Genomic DNA, 22483 nt, shown 5'->3' with positions numbered 1-22483 from the left:
ACTTGTTGATGCCTGTGACCCAACAGAGCTGGGGCTGAGGGTTTTGAGGTGTGGGAGGGGCTCAGGGCTGGGGCAGAGGATTGGGGAATGGGGGTGAGGGCTCTGGGGTGGGGTTGGGAATGAAGGGTTTAGGGTGTGGGAGAGTGCTCTGGGCTGGGGGTTGGGGTGTGTGTGGGGTGCTCTGGGCTGGGGGTGCAGGCTCTGGGGCTAGGAATGAGGGGTTTGAGGTGTGGGAAGGGGTTCTGGGTTTGGAGGGGCTCATAGGATCTGTAAGAGCAGGACTCCCTTCCTGTGGGCTTTATAAGCCCCCTGGATTTGAGCTTTCAGTGCTGGGTTTTTTTAAATGTGAAACTTGCATGAAAAACAGTCTAAAGGAACATAAGATAGAAGGGATCTTGTTGCGATCACTTTGATGTCCTCTATAGAACCCAAACATTAGAATGTCTGGAAAAGGACAGTGAATGGGCTGGCAAGTATTCTGCTGGCATACAGTCACATGTGATTGCTCTGTCCACTGTACAAGTTCCAATTTTGTTTGTGGAACGTGTCTTGTATGTGGGTTCTGGATGAAAACAGTGGTGCTGGAACAGTTTTTGGAGTGGCGGTGCTGAGCTGCACCCCCCCCCTTACCCCTGTCTGTGCCCCTCTACTGCCCCTAGAGCTGGGGCTGGCAGCAGAGCCCCTGGGGCTGGCAGTGGGCCCAGCGGCCAGGAGTGGGCAGGGGCGCAGGGCTGGTGGCTGGGACACTGGGCACAAAACTTGAGGGTGCTGCAGCACCCCCTACACCTCTACTTCCTGTGCCTATGGCTGAAAACCTGGATAACCCCTGTTCAAGGATTAAAGTTGTTGGGTGTGTCTGCCATCAAACCTCCAGGGCTCTGGGTAACTGAGGAAGATCTTACTTCAGATTAAGGCCTTATCTAAACAAGGTTGTTTTTTGTACTGATTTAACGGCACTAGTTTAAAACTGATAAACTAGTGCCTTCCCTTCGTGTGGATGTAGTTATATTGGTTTAAAGGTAAGTTATATGCTCCCACTAGAGGTGGCACCAATTAACTATATTGTTAATGTAGTTATTAAACCAACTACAGTAGAACCTCAGAGTTACGAACCTCTCAAGAACAGAGGTTGTTCATAGCTGAAATATTTGTAATTCTGAACAAAATGTTACAATGGTTCTTTCAAAAGTTTACAGCTGAACATTGACTTAAGGCAGTTTTGAAACTTTACTACACAGAACAAAAATTCTGCGCTTGTGTCATTTAAATTAAGATGGTGAAAAGCAGCAACAGTTTCCTTACCTTGTCAAATCTTTTTTTTAAAACTTTCCCTTTATATTGTTAGGAGTTTACGTTTAACATCGTATTGTACTGTATTTGCATGGGTGGGTTTTTTGTTTTGTTTTGTGGTTTTGTTTTGTTTTTGTTTGTTTGTGTACTTCCGGTCCCAGATGAGGAATGTTGGTTGACCGGGTCAGTTTGTAACTCTGGTGTTTGTAACTCTGAGATTCTACTGTATATTAACAATGCAATTCAACTGGCTCAAAATCTATAGACCACTAAGGATACAAAGTTCAGGGTATCGCCGTAGAGTGGCAACCTATTTGGAATACAATAAGAAGCCAACCCCCAAACCTTCAGGCAGAACTGAAATGTGACTGCAGCTGAATATTTGAGGCTTAGTAAGAGCAGTTAAAGCTGTTGCTGGTAATCTTTTCTTTCCCACAGGCACTTTTGTACTTCCTGGTTCTGATGACAAATGGACCTGGGCCAGCCTGCTTTTCAGACCCAGGAGGTTCAGGCCATTCATATAAGCTTCAGAAATGCATCTTAATTTTTAACAGCTTAGCCAAACGGAACAAAAATCTTTTGAGTTCCAGACATCACTAGTCCTATCTTACACATGTCACCACAGGACTCCTTGCCACTGAAATTCTAACCCTTCCCACATGTGATAGTACATGTGGAATGAAGATCTCTCAAACAAGTTTTCCATAATCTTTCTATTTTGGCCTGCTTTTCAAGGTCATCTGTCTGGCCCACTGCCTCTTACAAGACAGCATCTGTATGTACACGGGAGTGGCAGATCTGACTAGCAGCTTGATTTACAACCTGCTTGCAGCCTGTAAGGATGTTGTTGTGACATTGTATCATTGCCAGTCTTCTCCATTCAGGATGTGTGGAAAAACAGCCATCTGGTTCATAGATGCAGCACCCTGGTAGGGTCATATCTATTTCCTTCTAGAGAAGGATGAAGTTTGTTTTCATAAAGTGATAAATAAAAAAGGCTGAATAAATAAAGGGTCCAGTCACTTATGAGTGAAGTTCAAAGGCTGACGCGTCCAGGTCTAAAACTTCAGATCCCTGAATTTCCACTATTCTATATCGGTGTGTGGGGGGGAGCCCAACAATACGGTCATAGCCCCTAACTGAAATATGCCTAGTGGAAGGAGCACTGGACTGGGACTCAGGAAACTTGAGGGCTATTTCTGGCTCTGCCAATGGCCTGCTGGGTATCCTTGGGCAAGTCACTTCATATCTGCCTCAGTTTCCCCATCTGTAAAATAAGTATAATGATAAAGTATTTTAAAAAAAAAGAGAGTCAGTGAGCTCTACTGAGGAAAAGCCTTAAATAAGAGCTAGGTATTTGTCCCTTCTTGAAGTGCTTTAAGGACATGTGGTGTCTCGTAAGATACTTTAAAAAGTGAGGGTGAAGATAGATACATTGATATATTTTCTGAAGTGGCCATTGAGTTGTTTTTGTGTGTGTCCTGCCTGAGTTGCTTTAAAGGGGCCTGACTCTTTTCAAAGGGCAGGTGCTTTGGCCTTTCCTGAAAACCAAGCCCTTTAAAGTGTCTGACGTTGAATCCAACATCACCTCACCAGTGAGTTTGCCATGCTTTTATTGGGTCTAGGCCACCCAGGATTTTCAAGAGTGATCAACTTCAGCAGTTTAAAGGTTCACAGCTCAGTGTCTTGGCCATGCAAAAGGATTGTATAATTACTCAAGTGCAGAATTCAGACAGTTTGCTATTCAGGCTCATCAAGAGTCTGTTCCACACTTTGTATTTGGTATCAGGGCTGCAGCCAAATTCTTACTCTGATGTGGAGCTGGCTCAAAAATAGTCTCTGATCCAGTCATTATGTCAACATTTTTGCCAGAAATAACTAGGGTGAATATTTCCCCAAAGGCCACTGATTTACAGTAAAGCTGAGTCGCAGTGGGGAAGCGGCAGGGTTAGCGTTTGGTAACTGCCTTAGAAAATGAGGAACAGGATCATCAAGTGTGAAGTAAAGAAGCTCCAGAAGCAATCTTCCAAAAAAAGCATAAACTGTCAGTAGCCAAAGTTCCAGTTTAATCTTAAAAAAACAATAACAACAAAACAGCTGGTAGGTTCAAATCCTGCCCAAGCTGATAGTGATTTAAAGTTACTACTGTTTGGTGATCCTTAGGCAACCAAACAGCACTCAGCCCAGTTGATTTTAGTCAACAGCAACAAGATGTTGGTGTACATAAAAAATAAGATACATTTTTCTTCGACAAACTTTCTTCCACAAACTGCCAATGAGCCACATTTTGCTTTCATTTACACTAGTTTCACATTGGTGTTATTCCATTGTATTGGATGGAATCACTCCTCTTCCCACTCTCAGTTGTAAGAATTAGACCCAATCACACTAACTACATCTATATTGTGATAAAAGATTGTAAAGCTCCTTACAAATCCTATAGCCTCTGTCTGTATTCCTCGAAGACCTTCTTCAGGTTTAAAATGAAAAGCAGTTGAAGTCTTGGCCTGTACAAAACCGCTCACTAGCAGATGTGACAAAAATGTTTTGTCCCAGTAGAAACCTAACCCCACGAATGTTTTGAGACATTCCTTAGAAGCTTAAGAGCTATTTTCATTTTCCCCCACCCCAATTTCTGTACTGTTTGTCCTGAATTTGTTGCTGTTTTGTGTTTAGTTTAACACTGCATTCCAGTATTGAAATAGTTGTTCTGTAGCTATAGGAATTTGTTACTCAAACCGTGCAATCCTGCTGGAAGAGGGAGTGTGATCTGGTGGCTGAAACTCTAGGAGACCTAGCTTTTATTCTTGGTTCTGCTTCACCTCTGTATCTTCTCAGTCTGTAAAAGAGAATGGGACAACATATCTAACTCACAGGGGTAGCTGGAGTTAAAGTGACTTCCATTGGGAGCAGTATGGAACCACCATGCCTAGAAAGAGCATAGGGGCAGATTGTCTGCTTTCACTGTGCTCCCAGAATACTTGCTCTCTATCGCCATCCTAGCTGTAAAGCCACCTAGCTACTCAGTGATGCCTGATTTGAACCTGGTTGTTGCATGTCATCCAATTGGACATGCATTTGCTGCACTGAAAACAATGCATTAATGTAATCCACTGAGTGTGCTACAGGTTCCACTCTGGGTATATCTTCTGTGTAGACTTCCGGGCTTGGGCTGGAGTCTGAGCTCGGGGACCCTTCCACCTTGCAGGGTGCTAGAACCCAGGCTCCAGCCCAAGACCAGACATCTACACAGCAGTGAAACAGCCCCACAAGCCCAAGTGGGCTGGTATGGGCCAGCCAACAGTGTCCAGTTGTGTAGACATACCCTCTGTGCTCAATCTATAGAGGAAATTTTAGGCTGCAGCTAGAGAGGCTTGACTCTGAGGCTGAAGCAACCCTGGTTTCTTAATTCTGCAGGTCCCTAGCTCAACTCTTGGTCTACCAACCCAAATGGAGGCCATCCGCCTCTTTGGGGAAAGAAGACTTTTTCCTAATAATGTATCGATAGTCTATATACTTACGCATGTTTGCTGGCCCACATTACAATTCCAATGGTGCTCTCAACAAGCTCAGTGGCTTGTGAAAACTGACCTAACCTTATTCCCAGAGGTGGTCCCATGTGGACACCACTGAGTGGGTCGTGTGGGAAAGATTTCACTTGCTAAAATGCAAATGTTTCATGGCTAACAAGAGGACTTCAATCTTCAAGGTTGTTCACCTGGCACCTTTAATGAGCACTAGGAATTATTCTGGGGCTCCCCGCTCTTCACCTCTTTGGTTAGGAAAAGTCAACCTAGCAACAGCGCATGTCTGAGATGCACAACTCCTGGTGCCAGAAACTGAGATGACCAGACTCAGTCACTGCTGGATCTTGGGTTTCTGGCAAAGCAGCTGGAAATACGTTGGAAGCAGCAGGTGTAACAGAGGAGGAAGTAGGGTTGAAGGACCCTGAGCCGAAGGCGTTTCCATGATGACAGTGAGAGCACACTAGAGGATGTTGCCTTAACCAGCCAGCTCGTTACAATATTTTTGGTGGAAACAGGTGCCATGGGATAATCCTACTCTGTTTTTCTTGGTCATGGTCCATTTCTATCATTGACATTGAGCAAACATGCTCACTATATAAGTGAATGATTTACAAGGATAAGTTACCAGAGATGGCTACGGGCACTTGACTATAATGTAGACTCTTGATTTGTTTAACAATCTGCCTTAATTTTTGGCAGCAGAGGGGAGAGGGTGGGCGGTTGGCATTTTGCAGTAAACAGGCTTTCTAGCTGGGTCATCCCCTTACCTTGCTTATCATACGGGATCAAGTAACTTGTGGGAGGGAAATATAGATTCATGTTTAATATGAAAAACCATGCTCCATCGAGCTTCCACACATGTATAAGATGGAAATAACGCTTCCACAAAGATTGCTACTGTAGGACAGTTCACTTTAACTATCATAGAAGTTCCAAATAGAAAAGACAGAAAGGACAGTTGCTAAAATGTCAAGCAATGAAATAGTAAACAATCCTGGCATTTAAAGTGTCATCGTTAAGATTAAGAGTAAACACCAAATTGACACAAGCAAGGGCACTTCAAACATCTTCCATCGGTCTGTCTGCAGACTCTCAAAGTTAGCACTGCATCTGTTCATAGCGAGAACTTTCTCAACCAGAAGGGCCAGCAATGCAAGTATCCAGTTGAATGCTAAAGTTCTGCAGACACTGATAGGGCCACCAGAAAAGGGCTGATATGATGCGCCAGCCCATTCTGGCTTGGTGTGACTTCAAAGGTTGGCCATCCCTGCCGCCCTTCTCCCCCCCCCCCCCCTCCACCTCCCACAGCATTGTCCCTTACCATAGGTTTTGTAACATTGTCCAGTCTCACTCTAATCCACTCCTGATTAATACACTTCCACCATTCTCTTGGAAGACTACTTCACTGTCTAATAGGTCCTCATTGCCATTAGAGCATTTTTCTTTGCTAGTCACGCTAAACTTTCCTTTGTCCAGCTTTATCTTGTTACTCCTAGCTGCGTATCTCTTTGAACCACTGCAAACAATTCTTTTTTCCATTAGCAAGATGGAGGAAATATAACTTTTTTTGGCAGGAAATAATGGATATAATGCTGACGAGCGCGCTTTCCCATGTTCCCTTTACACAGTTTCTCACGTTAGGTTCAGGAGTCTGTTCAGGCTGGAGTACAGGAGTATCACAAGTGATTAAGCTTTTCCCAACTCTGTGGTTCTGCAGCCATCTCAGTCTGACAACCTGGTATGGAATAATATTAACTCTCATTGAAATTAAGAAATAGTATATTGTTTCATAGGCCAATATCGCATTTGTATAGGAATGGGGGTGGGGGAAGTGCAGCTAGATTAGAGAGCATTAACAAGCCCCTAATCCCCTTCCAGCTTGCAGTGACACCGATAAGGCATTTTCCAAGAAACTGCCCAACCCTTATGGTGCAGAAACTGTCTCTTTAGACCAATCCTTCACGTACTCTTAGACACAAGGTAAGTCAAAACTGAAACCTAATTCAGGAGGCTATTTCTTACAAGGAAGACAAGGATTTTAGAGTCCTGTTTTAGAATTTGAGATCTGAGAGTCAAAGTCCTACAAAGGAAAAAAATAAACACACCTGTGTTGTTTCAAAATGTATTTTGTAACTCTAGTGAAATGTGATCTAGCGCTACAAAAGACTTCCTTTGTGTGGCTTGACTGTTCTTGTGTTCGCCCTCATTCATGACCTGAAAGTGTTTGATTACGTTGCTGCAGTGTTTGTGGTCTAAGTAGTTCCGAAGACTTTCAGTGGGCCATTAAAAAGAAAAGCAGGACTTGTGGCACCTTAGACTAACAAGCTTATGCTCTGATAAATTTTTGTGAGCTACAGCTCACTTCATTGGATGCATGCAGTGGAAAATACAGTGGGGAGATTTTATATACACAGAGAACATGAAACAATGGGTGTTACCATACACACTGTAACTAGAGTGATCAGGTAAGGTGAGCTATTACGAGCAGGGGTCGGGGGGGGACAGGACCTTTTGCAGTGATAATCAAGGTGGGCCATTTCCAGCAGGTCACAAGAACGTGTGCGGGAAAGGGGGGATAAACATGTGGAAATTGTTTTACTTTGTGTAATGACACATGCACTCCCAGTCTTTATTCAAGCCTAAGTTAATTGTGTCCAGTTTGCAAATTAATTCCAATTCAGCAGTCTCTCGTTGGAGTCTGTTTTTGGAGTTTTTTTGTTGAAGAATTGCCACTTTTAGGTCTGTAATCGAGTGACCAAGAGATTGAAGTGTTCTCCGACTGGTTTTTTAATGTTATAATTCTTGACATCCGATTTGTGTCCATTTATTCTTTTACGTAGAGACTGTCCAGTTTGACCAATGTACATGGCAGAGGGGCATTGCTGGCACATGATGGCATATATCACATGGTGGATGTGCAGGATAGTCATTTCACCTCTACGCTGCTGCTTTGTATCCAGCCTGTGCTAGAAGTGGTGGCTTACAGAAACAGCCTTGATTGTCTGCATAGTTTTTGGACAGGCATCTCATCAGAAGGACTGCTGCCACCACAGCTGGCACAAATCAGTGTTTGCTGGTAGGCTTAGACAGGTCAAGATAAATTACCCTGCGTTTCAGTGTGAGATGTATCTTGCTTAACCTGTTCTAGCTATGGCACTGGTGTGGCCCCATCTGTATCTGAGCACCACACAATCAGTGATAGCACGGAATTTCACAACACCCTTGTGAGAGGGGGACGTGGTGTTTTCTCCACTGATGCACAGAGACTAAAAGATTTCCAGTGGGACAAAGGAGAAGTCAAAGCACAGAACTGAACCAAGATCCCCCACGTCAGCACTCAAATCACTGAATATCACTTCTCCCTATTCCTCCTGTTCTGTGCATGGAGGCCTTCATGTTCTAAGCTCACTTTGCTGATAACTTTCACCAACACACTAAACTCGCTCAGGAAAACAACTCTTGCAGTGAGTAATAATCGTTTCCTCAATTCCATAATATCTTATAGCCCGGCTAGCCACATTCTAGGTGGTTCTAGTTAGAACATTGAAATGGAGGCCGATTAAACGAATTCAGCGGACTTGCTTTGACTTAGTATAATGGTGATATTTTTTTCTTCCCAAATACCTCCTGCAGGCGTATGAGAGTTGACACAACAGACTGGAGACTCTGGAGCACACACCAGAGTCTGTGATGTAAATATCTATGTTCATTCTTAAAGTACTGATGCACTGTTTTGTAAACATTTGCTTAAGTTCCAAACCAGTGCTATCCACATAGTTCCATTTAATAGTACTTAGTCATGTCAACGAAGTAATGCAATACTGACTTTGACTATAACCATCCTAGTGGCTTTCTTAGAGAGAGATTAAGAAAAACAAGACTAGCGTGCTGGCACTGGCCTACCATAGGGTTGCCAGGTGTCCTGGTTCTCGAACAGAACACCCGGTTATAAAGGGACCCTGGCAGCTCCAGTCAGCACTGCCGAGCAGGCCGTTAAAAGTCTGGTTGGTGGTGCTGCAGGACTAAGGCAGGCTCCCTGCCTGTCCTGGCTCCATGCTGCACCCCGGAAACGGCCAGTAGATCCTGCTCCCAGGCAGGGGGTCCATGGGGCTCCATGACCTGCCCTGCCCTGCCCAAGCACCGGCTCTGCACTCCCATTGGCTGGGAACTGTGCCCAGTGGGAGTTAGGGGGCAGTGCCTGTGGGCAAGAGCAGCACGTAGAGCCTCCTGGCTCCCCTGCATAGGAGCTGGACCTGCTGGCCGCTTCCGGGGCAGAGGCAGAGAGCCTGCCTTAGGCCCACTGCGCCACTGACTGGGAGCCGCTCAAGGTCAGTCCAGTCCCAACCCTCTGCCCCAGCCCTGAGCCCACCCAGAGCCTGTACCCCGCCTGCACTCCAACTCCCTGACTCAACTCACAACCCCCTCCCACACTCTGAATCCCTTGGCCCTATCCCCCAGCCTGGAGTCCCCTTCTGCACCGCAAACCCCTTATCCCTGGCCCCACCCCTGAGCCTGTACCCCCTACCACAACTCAACCCCCTGCCTCAACCTGCAGCCCACTCCCACATTATGAATCCCTCACACCCAGCCGGAGCCCTCCTGCACCCCAACTCCCTGCCCCAGCGTGGAGCCCCCTCCCACACCAGCAGCTAGAGCCCTCACCCCCTCCTGCACCCCAGCCCAGTGAAAGTGAGGTGAGGGTGGGGAGAGCGAACCAGCGAGGGAGGGGGAATGTAGTGAGCGGGGACAGGGCCTCAGGAAGGGGCGGAGCAGGGGCAGGGCCTCAGGGAAGGCACAGGGCTAATGTATTGTTTTGTGCAATTAAAGTTGGCAACCCTAGTCTACAAGAAGACCGCTGCCTACAGGAGTGGCTCATTGTCTAGATCTCTGCCAGCAAGCCTGATACTATCTCTGATGCTTCCAGTTATTATGTAACAAACTTCAAAATTGTTAAGCTTGTCATATTTCAGCTAAGAACTGTTGTACCTAAATGTACACAATTAGCTATTAGCAGACAATAGACCTATTGTGCGCTTGTCATGTCAGTGGAAGCCCACATTAGAACAACTTTATGAGCCTACTCCTGTTTAGATAATGCTACTCACTTGGGACCTGGTTCAGCAAAGCACTTAAGCCCTTCCCTGATCACCAAACCACATGTTTACCTCCTGGTGGTCCCAATTTAGGAAAGCACGTGGTGATTAAGGATGCTTTTCTGAAACCAGGCAACTGAATTAAGCATGTGTCCAGGTGTCTTGCTGAACTGGGGTGGCTTTGAGCCTCCTAAAAATTCACATCTATGATCTTGCCTACAAAAATGAGTTCTCATTTGTAAGAAGCTACAGTTAGTTACCCTCAGGGTGTTCACATGTCTGAACTTAACAGCAGGAGCCAATTATTGCAAATCATCTTCTTTCACCCCTTGTTATAGTCGCATCATTTGCCATCACTAAAGTCCTTTGCTAAAGCCCAGTCCTGCTAGCACTGTGCATGAAGCTTGATTTTTTTTTTTATTTTAAATCAATGGGAGTTTAGCTATTGATTTCAGTCAGAGATGGATCAGACCCTTAAGGCCTATTTTTGTTGGCAGCGTTTGCAAAGCCAAGTCCTTCTAACATAGAATCGTAGGACTGGAAGGGACCTCAAGAGGTCCCCTGCACTCATGGTAGGACTAAGTATTATCTAGACCATCCCTGACAAGTGTTTGTCTAACCTGCTCTTAATCTCCAATTATGGAGATTGTGGAATCTCCGTAGGCAATTTATTCCAGTGCTTAACCACCCTGACAGTAAGGAAGTTTTTCCTAATGTTCAACATAAACCACCTTGGCTGCAATTTAAGCCCATTGCTTCTTGTCCTAACCTCAGAGGTTAAGAACAACAGTTTTTCTCCCTCCTTGTAACAATCTTTTATGTACTTGAAAACTGTTATCATGTCCCCTCTGTCGTCTTTTCTCCAGACTAAACACACCCAGTTGTTTTTTCCAATCTTGCCTCTTAGTTCATGGTTTCTAGACCTTTAATAATTTTTGTTGCTCTTCTCTGGATTTTCTCCAATTTGTCCACATCTTTCCTGAAATGTGGTGCCCAGAATTAGACACAATACTCCAGTAGGAGGCCTAATCAGCGTGGAGTAGAGCTAAAGAATTACTTCTTGTGTCTTGCTTACAACGCTTCTGCTAAGACATCCCAGAATGTTTTTGGTTTTTATTTTTTGGCTTTTTTGCAACAGCGTTACACTGACTCATATTTAGCTTGTGATCCACTGTGACCCTCAGATCCCTTTCTGCAGTACTCCTTCCTAGGCAGTCATTTCCCATTTTGTATGTGTGCCACTGATTGTTCCTTCCTAAGTGGAGTACTTTGCATTTGTCCTTATTGAATTTCATCCTGTTTACTTCAGACCATTTCTCCAGTTTGTCCAGATCATTTTGAATTTTAACCCTATCCTCCAAAACACTTGCAACCCCTCCCAGGTTGGTGTCATCCGCAAGCCTTATAAGTGTACTCTCTATGCCATTATCTAAATCATTGATGAAGATATTGAACAGAACCAGACTTGTTAATGCAGTGGTGTGCCTTGTCTCACGCTAGTGGCTAGGACATCTCCGAGGGTATGTCAACACAGCAGCGATCCTCTGAGCCTGGGGTGGCAGACTTGGGCTCACTGGACAGCGGTAAAAATAGCTGGGTAGATGTGGCTTAGGCTCTGAAGTTTAGCGAGGGGTGTGTGCTTCAGAGCCCAATCTCTAGGCTCAGTCCCAACATAACTGCTGTCTACATAGCTATTTTAAGTGCAGTAGCCTGAGTCCGAGTCTGTCGACCTAAGCTTGCTGCTGCTGGTTGTGTAGACCTACCCAGAGAGGCTTATGAGTCTACAGCCTGTGAGTTAAGGGAGGTGGGTTCTCTAGGTTAGTCAGTAGAGGCTCCACATTTTAGATCCAGAGGTCCTGTGGTTCAAACCCAGTTGCTATTGATTTGCCCAGGAGCATCTCCTCATGTATCATTGTGAGTTCCCTAGGGTACAAACCTTTCTTTTTTCACTTGTTCTGCAAAGTACTAAGCACACTTGAGTGCTGTAGAAATAACGTATCTTAGCATAGGGTTATTTATTCCAGGCTGCTGCAAGTCTCTAGAGAAGGTTATTGTGCCTAGCCACCTGCAACACACAAGCATTCTCCTGCCTAGATCTCCATCTCCCATTCAAGGAAGGACTCTCAGGTCCCACCTCTAGCCAGTAGTCCTCTTTCCTGGAACAGCATCCCATGGTTAAGGAAGCCGAAGCCCTCCTATCGAAACCATCTGTGCCAGCCATGAATTTGTCTCCAGGATGCACGTGTTCCTGTCCTGGGTCTTTAACCTCAACTGGGAGGATAGCTGCATACACAACCCTGCTCCCAGGGCTCTGTAGTCTCTGCTGATTTTGCTCAGGGTCATACCTGGTGGTATCCTCAGTGCCCACATGGTATCATTAGTGCCCTGAGCAGCATGGGGTAGTGGTCAGACAGATGAGCCTCAGCAACCTTTCCATAAACCCTTGGATGCAAGCTGCAAACAGGAAGCACACCTGCTGGGACATCATGTCAGGTTGGCGGATGGATGCATCCATCCATCTTGACCACAAGCCCCCTATGTGGCCACCACTGCCTCTGGGTGCAATGGCCATGAGCTTCCTGGTCTTGGGGATAACTGGCTGCTGCTTCTCAGCTATTGGAGGCGGGGAGGGGTCGGGTCTGCTCCTCCCCTCCTGTTGCTAGTATAGCTCACGACTGCAGTGGTGGGGGGTGGTGCACGGTCTACTGCCCAAAGCTGCCAGCAGCCAGTTCTCCTGTGGTGCTGCTGTAGTCTGGGCCTCCTCCATCCCAGATGAACAAACAAAACATCTTTCTGAATAGTGCAGATATTACGGAAAATGTATCCTTCATGAACAAAAGCCATACTTTAAAGTTAAATATTTTTAGAAGATCAATTTTGAACGGTGGTGGTGATGGGGAGAATCATATTAAGTTTGGCCTGAAGAGTCACTTCCCATACAAAACTATTTCTTTGTCTGGCATTCAAGCAGGCATTTAAAGCTTGTAAACTTGGACACTCTTTTGCACTCCTTTTACGAAAAATAGAAGAACCATTGGTTACTCTTTACTGTAACAATGAATCCTTTCTGGGCACATCCCTTGTATTGCCATGATTCGATCCACAGCAAATATTCATCTGAATTATTATCAATCCCAAGAGACGGGGCTTTATGACTGATATGTTGATGGATCTTTAACAGCGGTGATGCTCGTTAAAATGAAATCATGGCCCAAAAGTCAACAGGGCCAGGTTTTCGCTCTGTGTGGTGCTAGGCACTTGCTGAGCAATGCAAGGTCCCATCAGGACCTACAGATGTCACTTGGGCATAGAATCAGACTCCACTTCAGTCAATTGTAATAGAGTTGACTGAGGTGAGGATGCAGTCCCTCCCCTCACAGGAATGTTAGCAGAGGAGTTTTGTACCTACAGTGTCGGTAATCCTTCATGGAGAATGTTAATAGCAGCGTGAATTCAAAGCATCAGTTCCAGAATGTAGTTCTTTAAATTGTTCAGTGCTGTGAAGCCTGCACTTAAACATGGATGGAGTGTCTAAAATGACTTTAAGTGTTGGCCCAGGGAACCACCAAGACTACCCTGCCTTCCTATAACGCTAGATGACTACTACTGACCTAACGCATATTGCTGTAGAAGTCAAGCAGTCTTGCATGGCATCTCTGCTAACCTCACAAGTCCTCTCATTCCCTGAGAGCAGGTGGAAGAAGGGAGTCTATCAGGGATGCTGGGGGAGTTATTGCTGTCTAGCCCTGCTGATACGGATTGACTGTGGATTGTGGTCTGGTTAACTGGATTACACGGGCTCTTTAAACGTTTGCATGTGACCTTCTTAACTGACGTCCGGATGCCTAAGGCTGCTATGGCTAAGCCAGTGTGGTACTCCAGAAATCAAATACATAAATGTGGTTTTTATTTTAGGAAACAGACTGAACGGCCACTGCAGTTGCTATTGTGCATAGGACAATGCTTTGAGAACCTGCTGTGCTAAGAAATAACAAGAATAAGATGCTGCTTGTTGGGCTTCCAAACTGTGCTGTATTGACATGATAGGTTTGGAATGAGCTCTCCAGCTCTAACCATGAGAAGTAATGATGTGTGAAAGCGCACTCTAATTTTTCACTCTTTTTTGGAAGTGCAGAATGTTTTGCAGTCGACAGTACGACACTAATGCCTTATGAGGCAAGTAACTATTTTTAAACAGTCTGAGATTTGCTTAATGACTCATTTAAAGCAAGTAATCAAGGAATCCGAAATGTGAAATATCAAATACATATTTGACCCAGCAACTTTGTAATCATGTGACCAAAGTGGCTCAGACTCCCTGCAAACATGCTGCCAGTGCAGTAGCTATAACTTTACAGTTAGCCATAGGAATACATCCTGTAGGCACAGAGCTTTACCTCCATGGGACTATGATGCATGAATGAATTGTGCCTTGTGGTTGTATGTCAGAGTAACCTTTTCCTGTGTACAGACTAGACTAGAACACAGTGCATAGATGATAGATCTTGCTTTCTTTTCCTCATTCACGAGAGGCAGCACTTCAAGGCTTGATCCTGGAGTTTTACTTATGCAAAGTAACTTTAGATTTAATAGGGATGTAAAAAGTCACAACACTGGACCCTGCTCTCATACCTGCAGGTCACAATGGGGCAATCCTGCCCCCACTAATTGGCAGAGTAACAGCTAGCTCCCTCTGAGTTCACTGAGGCCAGTTTTGGGACTGAGAAGCTATAGAGTGAATACTGGGTGAAATTCAACATACAAATACATTGATTAATTGATCCCTGTTCTGGGTTGGCCCTGTTTTTCTAGTAGTCTTTCTGTAAAGTTCCTCCAATGATGTGGGATTTCCCAGTGGATTGATATGAACAGTAATGACTTGTTTTATTACACAGACTGTAGAAGCTAATAGAAACATCCTATAGGGTGGCATGATCCTTGGCATATACTGTGCTTAGGTTTTGTATATCAAATACATGAAATCTCCATCACCTCTTTGGAAATGTGGCCTATTGATTACCATTGACTGGAGAATTGATCAGAGCAACCTAGACTATCCATGAGATACTCTGAATTAGTGTCAAGTATCAGAGGGGTAGCCGTGTTAGTCTGTATCCACAAAAGAACGAGGAGTCCGGTGGCACCTTAAAGACTAACAGATTTATTTGGGCATAAGCTTTCGTGGGTAAAAAAACACTTCTTCAGATGCACTTCAGTTGTATCTGAAGAAATGGTTTTTTACCCATGGAAGCTTATGCCCAAATAAATCTGTTAGTCTTTAAGGTGCCACCGGACTCCTGTTTTTCTGAATTAGTATTCATTTAATATTAAATCTGTCCCACTGCAAATTCCTTGAATAATTGAATTATCTCTATTGTGATCAGTACTGAAAGGAATTAAAGTAAGAAACCCAGCCCTATCTGACAGGATGATTGACAGCCAGGGTGCAGTTGCTGCTTGTGAGAATTTTGCTCTGGCAACCCAGCCAGGCTTGTTTCCTGGGTCTGTGTGTCTGCTAGGTTTGTCCCTTGATCCCAAGGGAACAACGTATCTTTGGAATTTTGTTAAAATGAGTTTGAGTTTTGTAAAAACCCAAGCTCTGAAGAGACAGGGTTTGGCAAAACCCCAACCAGGGGTTGATTTGGACTTAAATTCCTTCTTAACTCCCAAAGTTTGGGGAAGAGGTCTACAGGGATGGGAAGACCAACAGAGTTAGCATCCATCTCTAAGTACTAGTGCTGAAAAAGATAAAAGGCCTGCTTCTCCTCTCTCACCAACTCAAATATAATGCATTTAAAGTAACTGAAGTTTCACCTGTGTGAAACTTTGGCATAAATCAGAATCGGGGCCTGCAGAGTGCTACAAATGGTCGGTCTTCTCAGGAAGCGGCTAAGCATCCGACAAAGTGGGTATTCAGCCACGAAAGCTCATGCTCCAATAAGTCTGTTAGTCTATAAGGTGTCACCGGACTCTTTGCGCTTTTACAGATCCGAACTAACACGGCTACCCCTCTGAAGCTCTTTCTTCTCAGTTAACTTCCTGACTGCATGTAGCAACTTCTGTCCTTCCTCAGGCTCACAACAACACTATGGCTTTTGCTAGCTGGAAACTACTCACTAATGCATGGTCCTCTTTAAAAGATTTCCTATGCTTGTACAAATACCACCTCTTTAGAAGCACTGTACAATCCAATATTATCTTCTGCACAAAATGCCTATCCTTGTAATGCATTTTGGGGTCCTGAGGACTTAAATTACAATAAGCTTGTGTATAAAGGCTTTGTAGGCTGTGCTAAATCACAATGATCTTCCACCTCCTAGTTCTCCTTTTCCCAGCAAAACACATAGGAACAAGTGACCTGTACGTTTGTAGAGCAATAACTATTAAAATAGGGGTTATTGTCCTCTTAAGGTCCTGAGACCTAGGAACTATGATGCAACAATTACAGAAAAGCTCTATGGAATCTAATAGGAAATGTCTTTTTCTCTAGCCTCTTTGGGAAGATTTGTAAATTCTTACAGAGCCCCAACAAGAAGAGAATTCTCTAAACCCTTTGGGGCTTTAGTAACTTTTATACAATTCTTTAAATGCCTATAGGCTGCTCCGTTCCATTGCTATTAAAATCTATAGGACTCTTACTACAAGGGTACGAACAACTTGTAGCCAGCTTTGTGTCTAAAATGAATTCTGGAGTTGATCCATAGGGTTTATGGAAGCACATTGGTACTGGGAATGAGGGTCCCTGTGATATTTAAAAAACATTGGGGGTGGAAGCTTGGCCAACAGAAGTCAATGGCAAAACTCCCCACTGACTCACTGTTGGGTCTTGGTTGCGGGGATATGTGCATCAAGTTCTGAGATAGATAGGCGTGAGTCCCCTAGCTCAGAATCAGGATTGTAGCTGGAGCTGGACTTCTAAAAAGTTTGGGGACTGGTCCAGAACTGGTTTATGGCTTAACCCTTATCTGAGCATGGACAATAAAATCTCTTGGGTCAAAAATTCTTTCCTGGCCCCTGTAGTACACTTGCTCCTCGACTCCTCTACCTTACAGGTGCATCACGTGAGACTTTTTTTACTTCCTCTGGAGAATGCATTAGAGATAGGCCATTGCTAAAGGCAGGATACAGCTTTAATAGCGGTAATTCCTAGAACTCTGCTGCTGTTCAACAGCAAAAACAAAGGTGCCTCCCCATGACAACTAGAACATGACATTGTCGTCTATGATCTCAGAGGCCAACATAAACATTGTGAAGGATATAATTCTGACATTCTCATGGCATCAGTTTTGCTCATGTGCAATGGGAAGAAGTGGGGGATGGAACCTGGGGGTTCTTTTGCCACCAGTGCCCCTTAAACAACATGTTTAATTTAACAAATGCAAATTCCTGTCTGTTGGTCAGTTCAGGATGACATGGTCACTCTGGCCTACTAGGAGCTTTGAAAATGAGGAAAGTAGGTGTGACTGCCTAGGCTTGGGTCTGTGGAAAGAATGAGATCATCATCCTCCCCACCTCAACCTCTGGGAGTCACTTCCTCCTGCTAAATTATGAATAATATTCCTAATCGCCACCCCTTTGCAAAGAGCACAGTAAAAGTAATACTTGGGAAGAGTCCCTTCTATCACCACCCTCATGACAAAGAAGAAAACAAGAGGCTGCCAAAAAGACAGCAGTTGGATAGAAAATATTTCATGACCAGCAGAACAGGACAGCAAGGGGCTCCTCTCTGCAACAAAAGGCAAGAGAGCAGGTCTAGTAATCAGGGATTAGCACCGGAAAGGTTCCAAAGAGGATGGAGCAAGGCTTTTTTCTTTGGTGGCATATGACAGAACAAGAAGCAATGGTCTCAAGTTGCAGTGCGGGAGGTCTAGGTTGGATATCAGGAAACACTATTTCACTAGGAGGGTGGTGAAGCCCTGGAATGGGTTACGTAGGGAGGTGGTGGAATCTCCATTAGTAGAGGCTTTTAAGGCCCAGCTTGACAAAGCCCTGGCTGGGATGATTTAATTGGGGTTGGTCCTGCTTTGAGTGGGGGGGTTGGACTAGATGACCTCCTGAGGTCTCTGCCAACCCTAATCTTCGATGATTCCATGAAACAGGTCTCTGAGGCCTTTGTGCCGTCTCCCCACCCCCCAAGCCTGCCCACAGTACTGCAGTAAAACAAAAATGACATGTAGGATGAGACAATTCAGCAAAGCACTCAGCGTGTGAGGTGTCCCACTGACATCCATGGGACTAAACGTGCTTAAATGCTTTGCTGAAATTTGCCTTGGACTGGAGAGCAATAACCACTTCATTTGGGTTTTATTGAATTTTAGATTTTTCCCTGCCTCTCCGCTTTTATTGTCTGGAAGTTTAGACATATCTTTTTTTCCTTGCCACCATTATTACATATGACCCCACAATTATTACATATGTGGTTCCATTATGACTTTCTCCACAATATCCATGTTTTGTTTGTCTCCTCTGTTTTGTATTTGTGCACTTGCCTTTTCCCAAAAGTTTGGTGTATATTTTCCCCCTTTTTTATTTATCATGCTTTCTCTGCTATTCAGGAAATTCTGTCTGCTCCACTCATGATCTTCATTTGGATGTGTTTACAGCTCCTGGTAGAATTGGTGAGGGCTCTGAGCGTTGTCATTTGAGTTCATGTATCTCACCTCTACTACCTATCTCAAAATTAGTTCATCTTGTCAGATCTGATGCAGTAGAACTGCAGAGTTATAAACTGATCAGTCAACCACGCACCTCATTTAGAACCAGCAGTATGCAAACAGACCGCAGTGGAGACCAAAAAAAGGAAAAAGCAAATACAGTATGGTGTTGAACATGAACTACAGTACTAAAAAATTAAAGGGAAAGTTTAAAAAGAGATTTGACAAACTAAGGAAACTCTTTCTCTGCTTGTTTCATTTAAAGTAAGATTGTTAAAAGCAGCATTTTTGTTCTGCATAGAAAAGTTTCAAAGCTATATTAAGTCAATGGCCATTTTGTAAATTTTTGAAAGAACAAAAAAGGATTGGTGCAGTCCTGTTCATTTGCAAAGAATGTGCCAAGTCCTATTTCCTAGAACACAGTAGGATCAAATAGGAGGCAGGTTCCTTGCTTACATTCAGATCCTGTCCTTCCAACCAACAATTTGCCCAAAACACTTTCTGAGCTACCTCTCAAGGACATACTACCAGTAGTTTTCTCACTGTTTGCTAGCTTACTCCTTGCTTCTAACACAGACATGCAACTCCACCAACTAATCCCTCAGCTCCTGTGTTTATCTGTTCCCAGGAAAACCCCTCTACCTGCATGGCTCAGCTACTGCCCAAGCCTTGCGTATAGTCTAGTCCTTGGGTGGTGGCTTCCACTGTTTCAGCTCTCATCAAACAAAGGAGCATGTCATTGTTCCCTGGTTTTACCTGAATGGAAAGCAGCTAGCTCACCCATCTGCTTCAATGAGATTTGTGATTGCCCGGAGATGAGAGATGCTTGCTGAGAGCCAGGTAACCTCCACCATAATAATGGTATCAGCAAATGAGCAGTACCCTCCATACGGGAGTTCTTATTTATTTTTTTTCAAGCAAAGAAACTAGACATAATCCATCTTAGAAGCATAGAATATCAGGGTTGGAAGACACCTCAGGAGGTCATCTAGTCCAACCCCCTGCACAAAGCAGGACCAATCTCCAACTAAATCATCCCAGCCAGGGCTTTGTCAAGCCTGACCTTAAAAACTTCTAAAGAAGGAGATTCCACCACCTCCCTAGGTAACGCATTCCAGTGTTTCACCACCCTCCTAGTGAAAAAGTTTTTCCTAATATCCAAACTAAACCTCCCCCACTGCAACTTGAAACTATTACTCCTTGTTCTGTCATCTGCAGCACTGAGAACAGTCTAGATCCATCCTCTTTGGAACCCCCTTTCAGATAGTTGAAAGCAGCTATCAAATCCCCCCCACTTCATTCTTCTCTTCCGCAGACTAAACAATCCCAGTTCCCTCAGCCTCTCCTCATAAGTCATGTGTTCCAGTCCCCTAATCATTTGTTGCCCTCCGCTGGACTCTCCAATTTTTCCACATCCTTCTTGTAGTGTGGGGCCCAAAACTGGACACAGTACTCCAGATGAGGCCTCACCAATGTCGAATAGAGGGGAGCGATCACATCCCTTGATCTGCTGGCAATGCCCCTACTTATACAGCCCAAAATGCCATTGGCCTTCTTGGCAACAATGGCACACTGTGTTGACTCATATCCAGCTTCTCGTCCACCGTAACCCCTAGGTCCTTTTCTGCAGAACTGCTGCCTAGCCATTTGGTCCCTAGTCTGTAGCGGTGCATGGGATTCTTCCGTCCTAAGTGCAGGACTCTGCACTTGTCCTTGTTGAACCTCATCAGATTTCTTTTGGCCCAATCCTCTAATTTGTCTAGGTCCCTCTGTATCCTATCCCTACCCTCCAGCGTATCTACCACTCCTCCCAGTTTAGCATCATCTGCAAACTTGCTGAGGGTGCAATCCACACCATCCTCCAGATCATTTTATGAAGATATTGAACAAAACCAGCCCAAGGACCAACACTTGGGGCACTTCACTTGATACCGGCTGCCAACTAGACATGGAGCCATTGATGAGCCCGACAATCTAGCCAGCTTTCTATCCACTTTATAGTCCATTCATCCAGCCCATACTTCTTTAACTTGCTGGCGAGACTACTGTGGGAGACCGTGTCAAAAGCTGTGCTAAAGTCACAACTGAATGGTGCTTCAGTGAGAGAGCAGGCTTGGAAAACAAAAGTGAGAACCTGAGAGAAGGAAATGGTTTTAACATCCTCTCATAAAAATGTAATCTGGTAGTTTTGCTTACTGGCTTATTTACCAGTTCATCACCCCTTGGTCCTGCAAGCTTCAGTTTTCCCAGAAGAAACAAGGAAAACTCAGTTTAAGGCAGGGGTCTTAAACTCACGGCCCGCGGACCATCTGTGGCCCAAGAACTTCCTCAATGTGGCCCACAGGGCTCCAGCAATTTTGGGGCTGGGTGTCTTCCTTAGCCCCGCCTGCCGCCCCTGGGTGTGCCTCCCCCCCGCACATGATTTACAATTGCTTGGGGCCCTGCCCACCACCGGCAGCACAGTGGAGTTGAGTGGCTTCTGCCTGCTCACTCCATGTGTCTGCCAGCCCCTCCCTGTGGTCCCAGGGTGGGGCAAGGCTGTGCCTCCACATGCCGCCCCTGCCCCGAGCGCCCCTGTGGCCAATGGGAAGCTGCAGGGGCAGCAGTGCCTGACCCCCTCCCAGAGCCTGCACCTCCTTCCCCACCCGAACTTCCAGAGCCTTAGGCAGGTGGGGAGGGGGAGTTTTGGTGGGCAGGTTCTGAGCAGCAGGAGTGACATTATTGGCCCGCTGGGAGGATTTGTGGACTGGCACCGACCCTAAAGTAAATTGAGTTTGAGACCCCTGGTTTAAGGTGAACGTTACGATTTTTCCAGGAAGTGGTTGGAAGGTCTATCTCCGTTTGTCAAAAACCAATTCAGCTAACCTATTTTTATCCATGCTTGCTTATTTAAGAGCCTTGTGTGCTACAGGTGTGCATGTGGCTGTTCCTTCTGCATACTTCGGACCAAGGCTTCAGAATTGCAGAGCATTTCCACACAACTAGGCCTGAATGAAGACAGGGAGTGGATGGGCCACTACAAAAAGTAATCTTCCCTCTGATATTCACTCCTTCTTGTCCAACTGTTGAGAATAGGCCACTTCCACCTTAATTGAATTAGCCTCATTAGCACTGACCTCCCACTTGGTAAGGCAACTCCCATCTTTTAATGTGCTGTAATATATATACTGCTTACTGTATTTTTCACTCCATGCATCTGATGAAGTGGGTTATAGCCCATGAAAGCTTATGCCCGAATAAATTTTAGTCTCTAAGGTGCCACAAGGACTCCTTGTTGTTTTTGCTAATACAGACTAACACAGTGTCAGGGCTCCCTCCCCCCTCTGAACTCTAGGGTACAGATGTGGGGACCACATGAAAGACCCCCTAACCTTATTTCTACCAGCTTAGGTTAACTTCCCCAAGGCACAAATTCTTCCTTGTCCTTGGACAGTATCGCTGCCACCACCAAGTGAATTACACAAAGATTCAGGAAAAGGACCACTTGGAGTTCCTGTTTTCCCCAAAATATCCCCCCAAGCCCCTTCACCCCCTTTCCTGGGGAGGCTTGAGAATAATATACCAACCAAATAGGTAAACAGGGTGAGCACAGACCAGACCTTTGGGTTTGTAGAACACTAAAAACCACTCAGGTTCTTAAAAACAGAACTTTCTAATAAAGAAAGTACAAGCAGCTCCTCTGTAAAATTGGGATGGAAGGTAATTTTACAGGGTAATAAGATTTAAAACACAGAGGATTCCCCTCTAGGCAAAACTTTAAAGTTACAAAAAAAGGAATAAAGCTCCCTCTTAGCCCAGGGAAAAGTCACAAGCTAAAACAAAAGATAACCTAATGCATTTCCTTGCTATTACTTACAATTTGTAATCTTAGATGCTTATTTCGGATATGGCTTTAAGAGATGTATTTTTCCTGCCCTTT

The 22483-nt window shown here is 44.9% G+C and overlaps 1 protein-coding gene across 1 annotated transcript in view; it reads left to right on the top strand.

The window, feature by feature from the left end:
* The window catches only part of ADRB1 (adrenoceptor beta 1), a 38290-nt gene extending 16589 nt beyond the window's left edge, over positions 1–21701 (top strand). Inside the window, exon 2 of the mRNA XM_048858252.2 lies at positions 21459–21701. Within this exon, the coding sequence (XP_048714209.1) occupies positions 21459–21593 (135 nt within the window). The 3' untranslated portion in view covers positions 21594–21701. The remainder of the gene's footprint in view (positions 1–21458) is intronic.
* The last annotated feature ends 782 nt before the right edge of the window (positions 21702–22483 follow it).

This window comes from Caretta caretta, chromosome 7 (genome assembly GCF_965140235.1).
Source record: "Caretta caretta isolate rCarCar2 chromosome 7, rCarCar1.hap1, whole genome shotgun sequence".
NCBI lineage: Eukaryota > Metazoa > Chordata > Testudines > Cheloniidae > Caretta > Caretta caretta.
The sequence above is the reverse complement of the archived record's forward strand: the minus strand, read 5'-3'. Positions and strand labels throughout refer to the sequence as shown.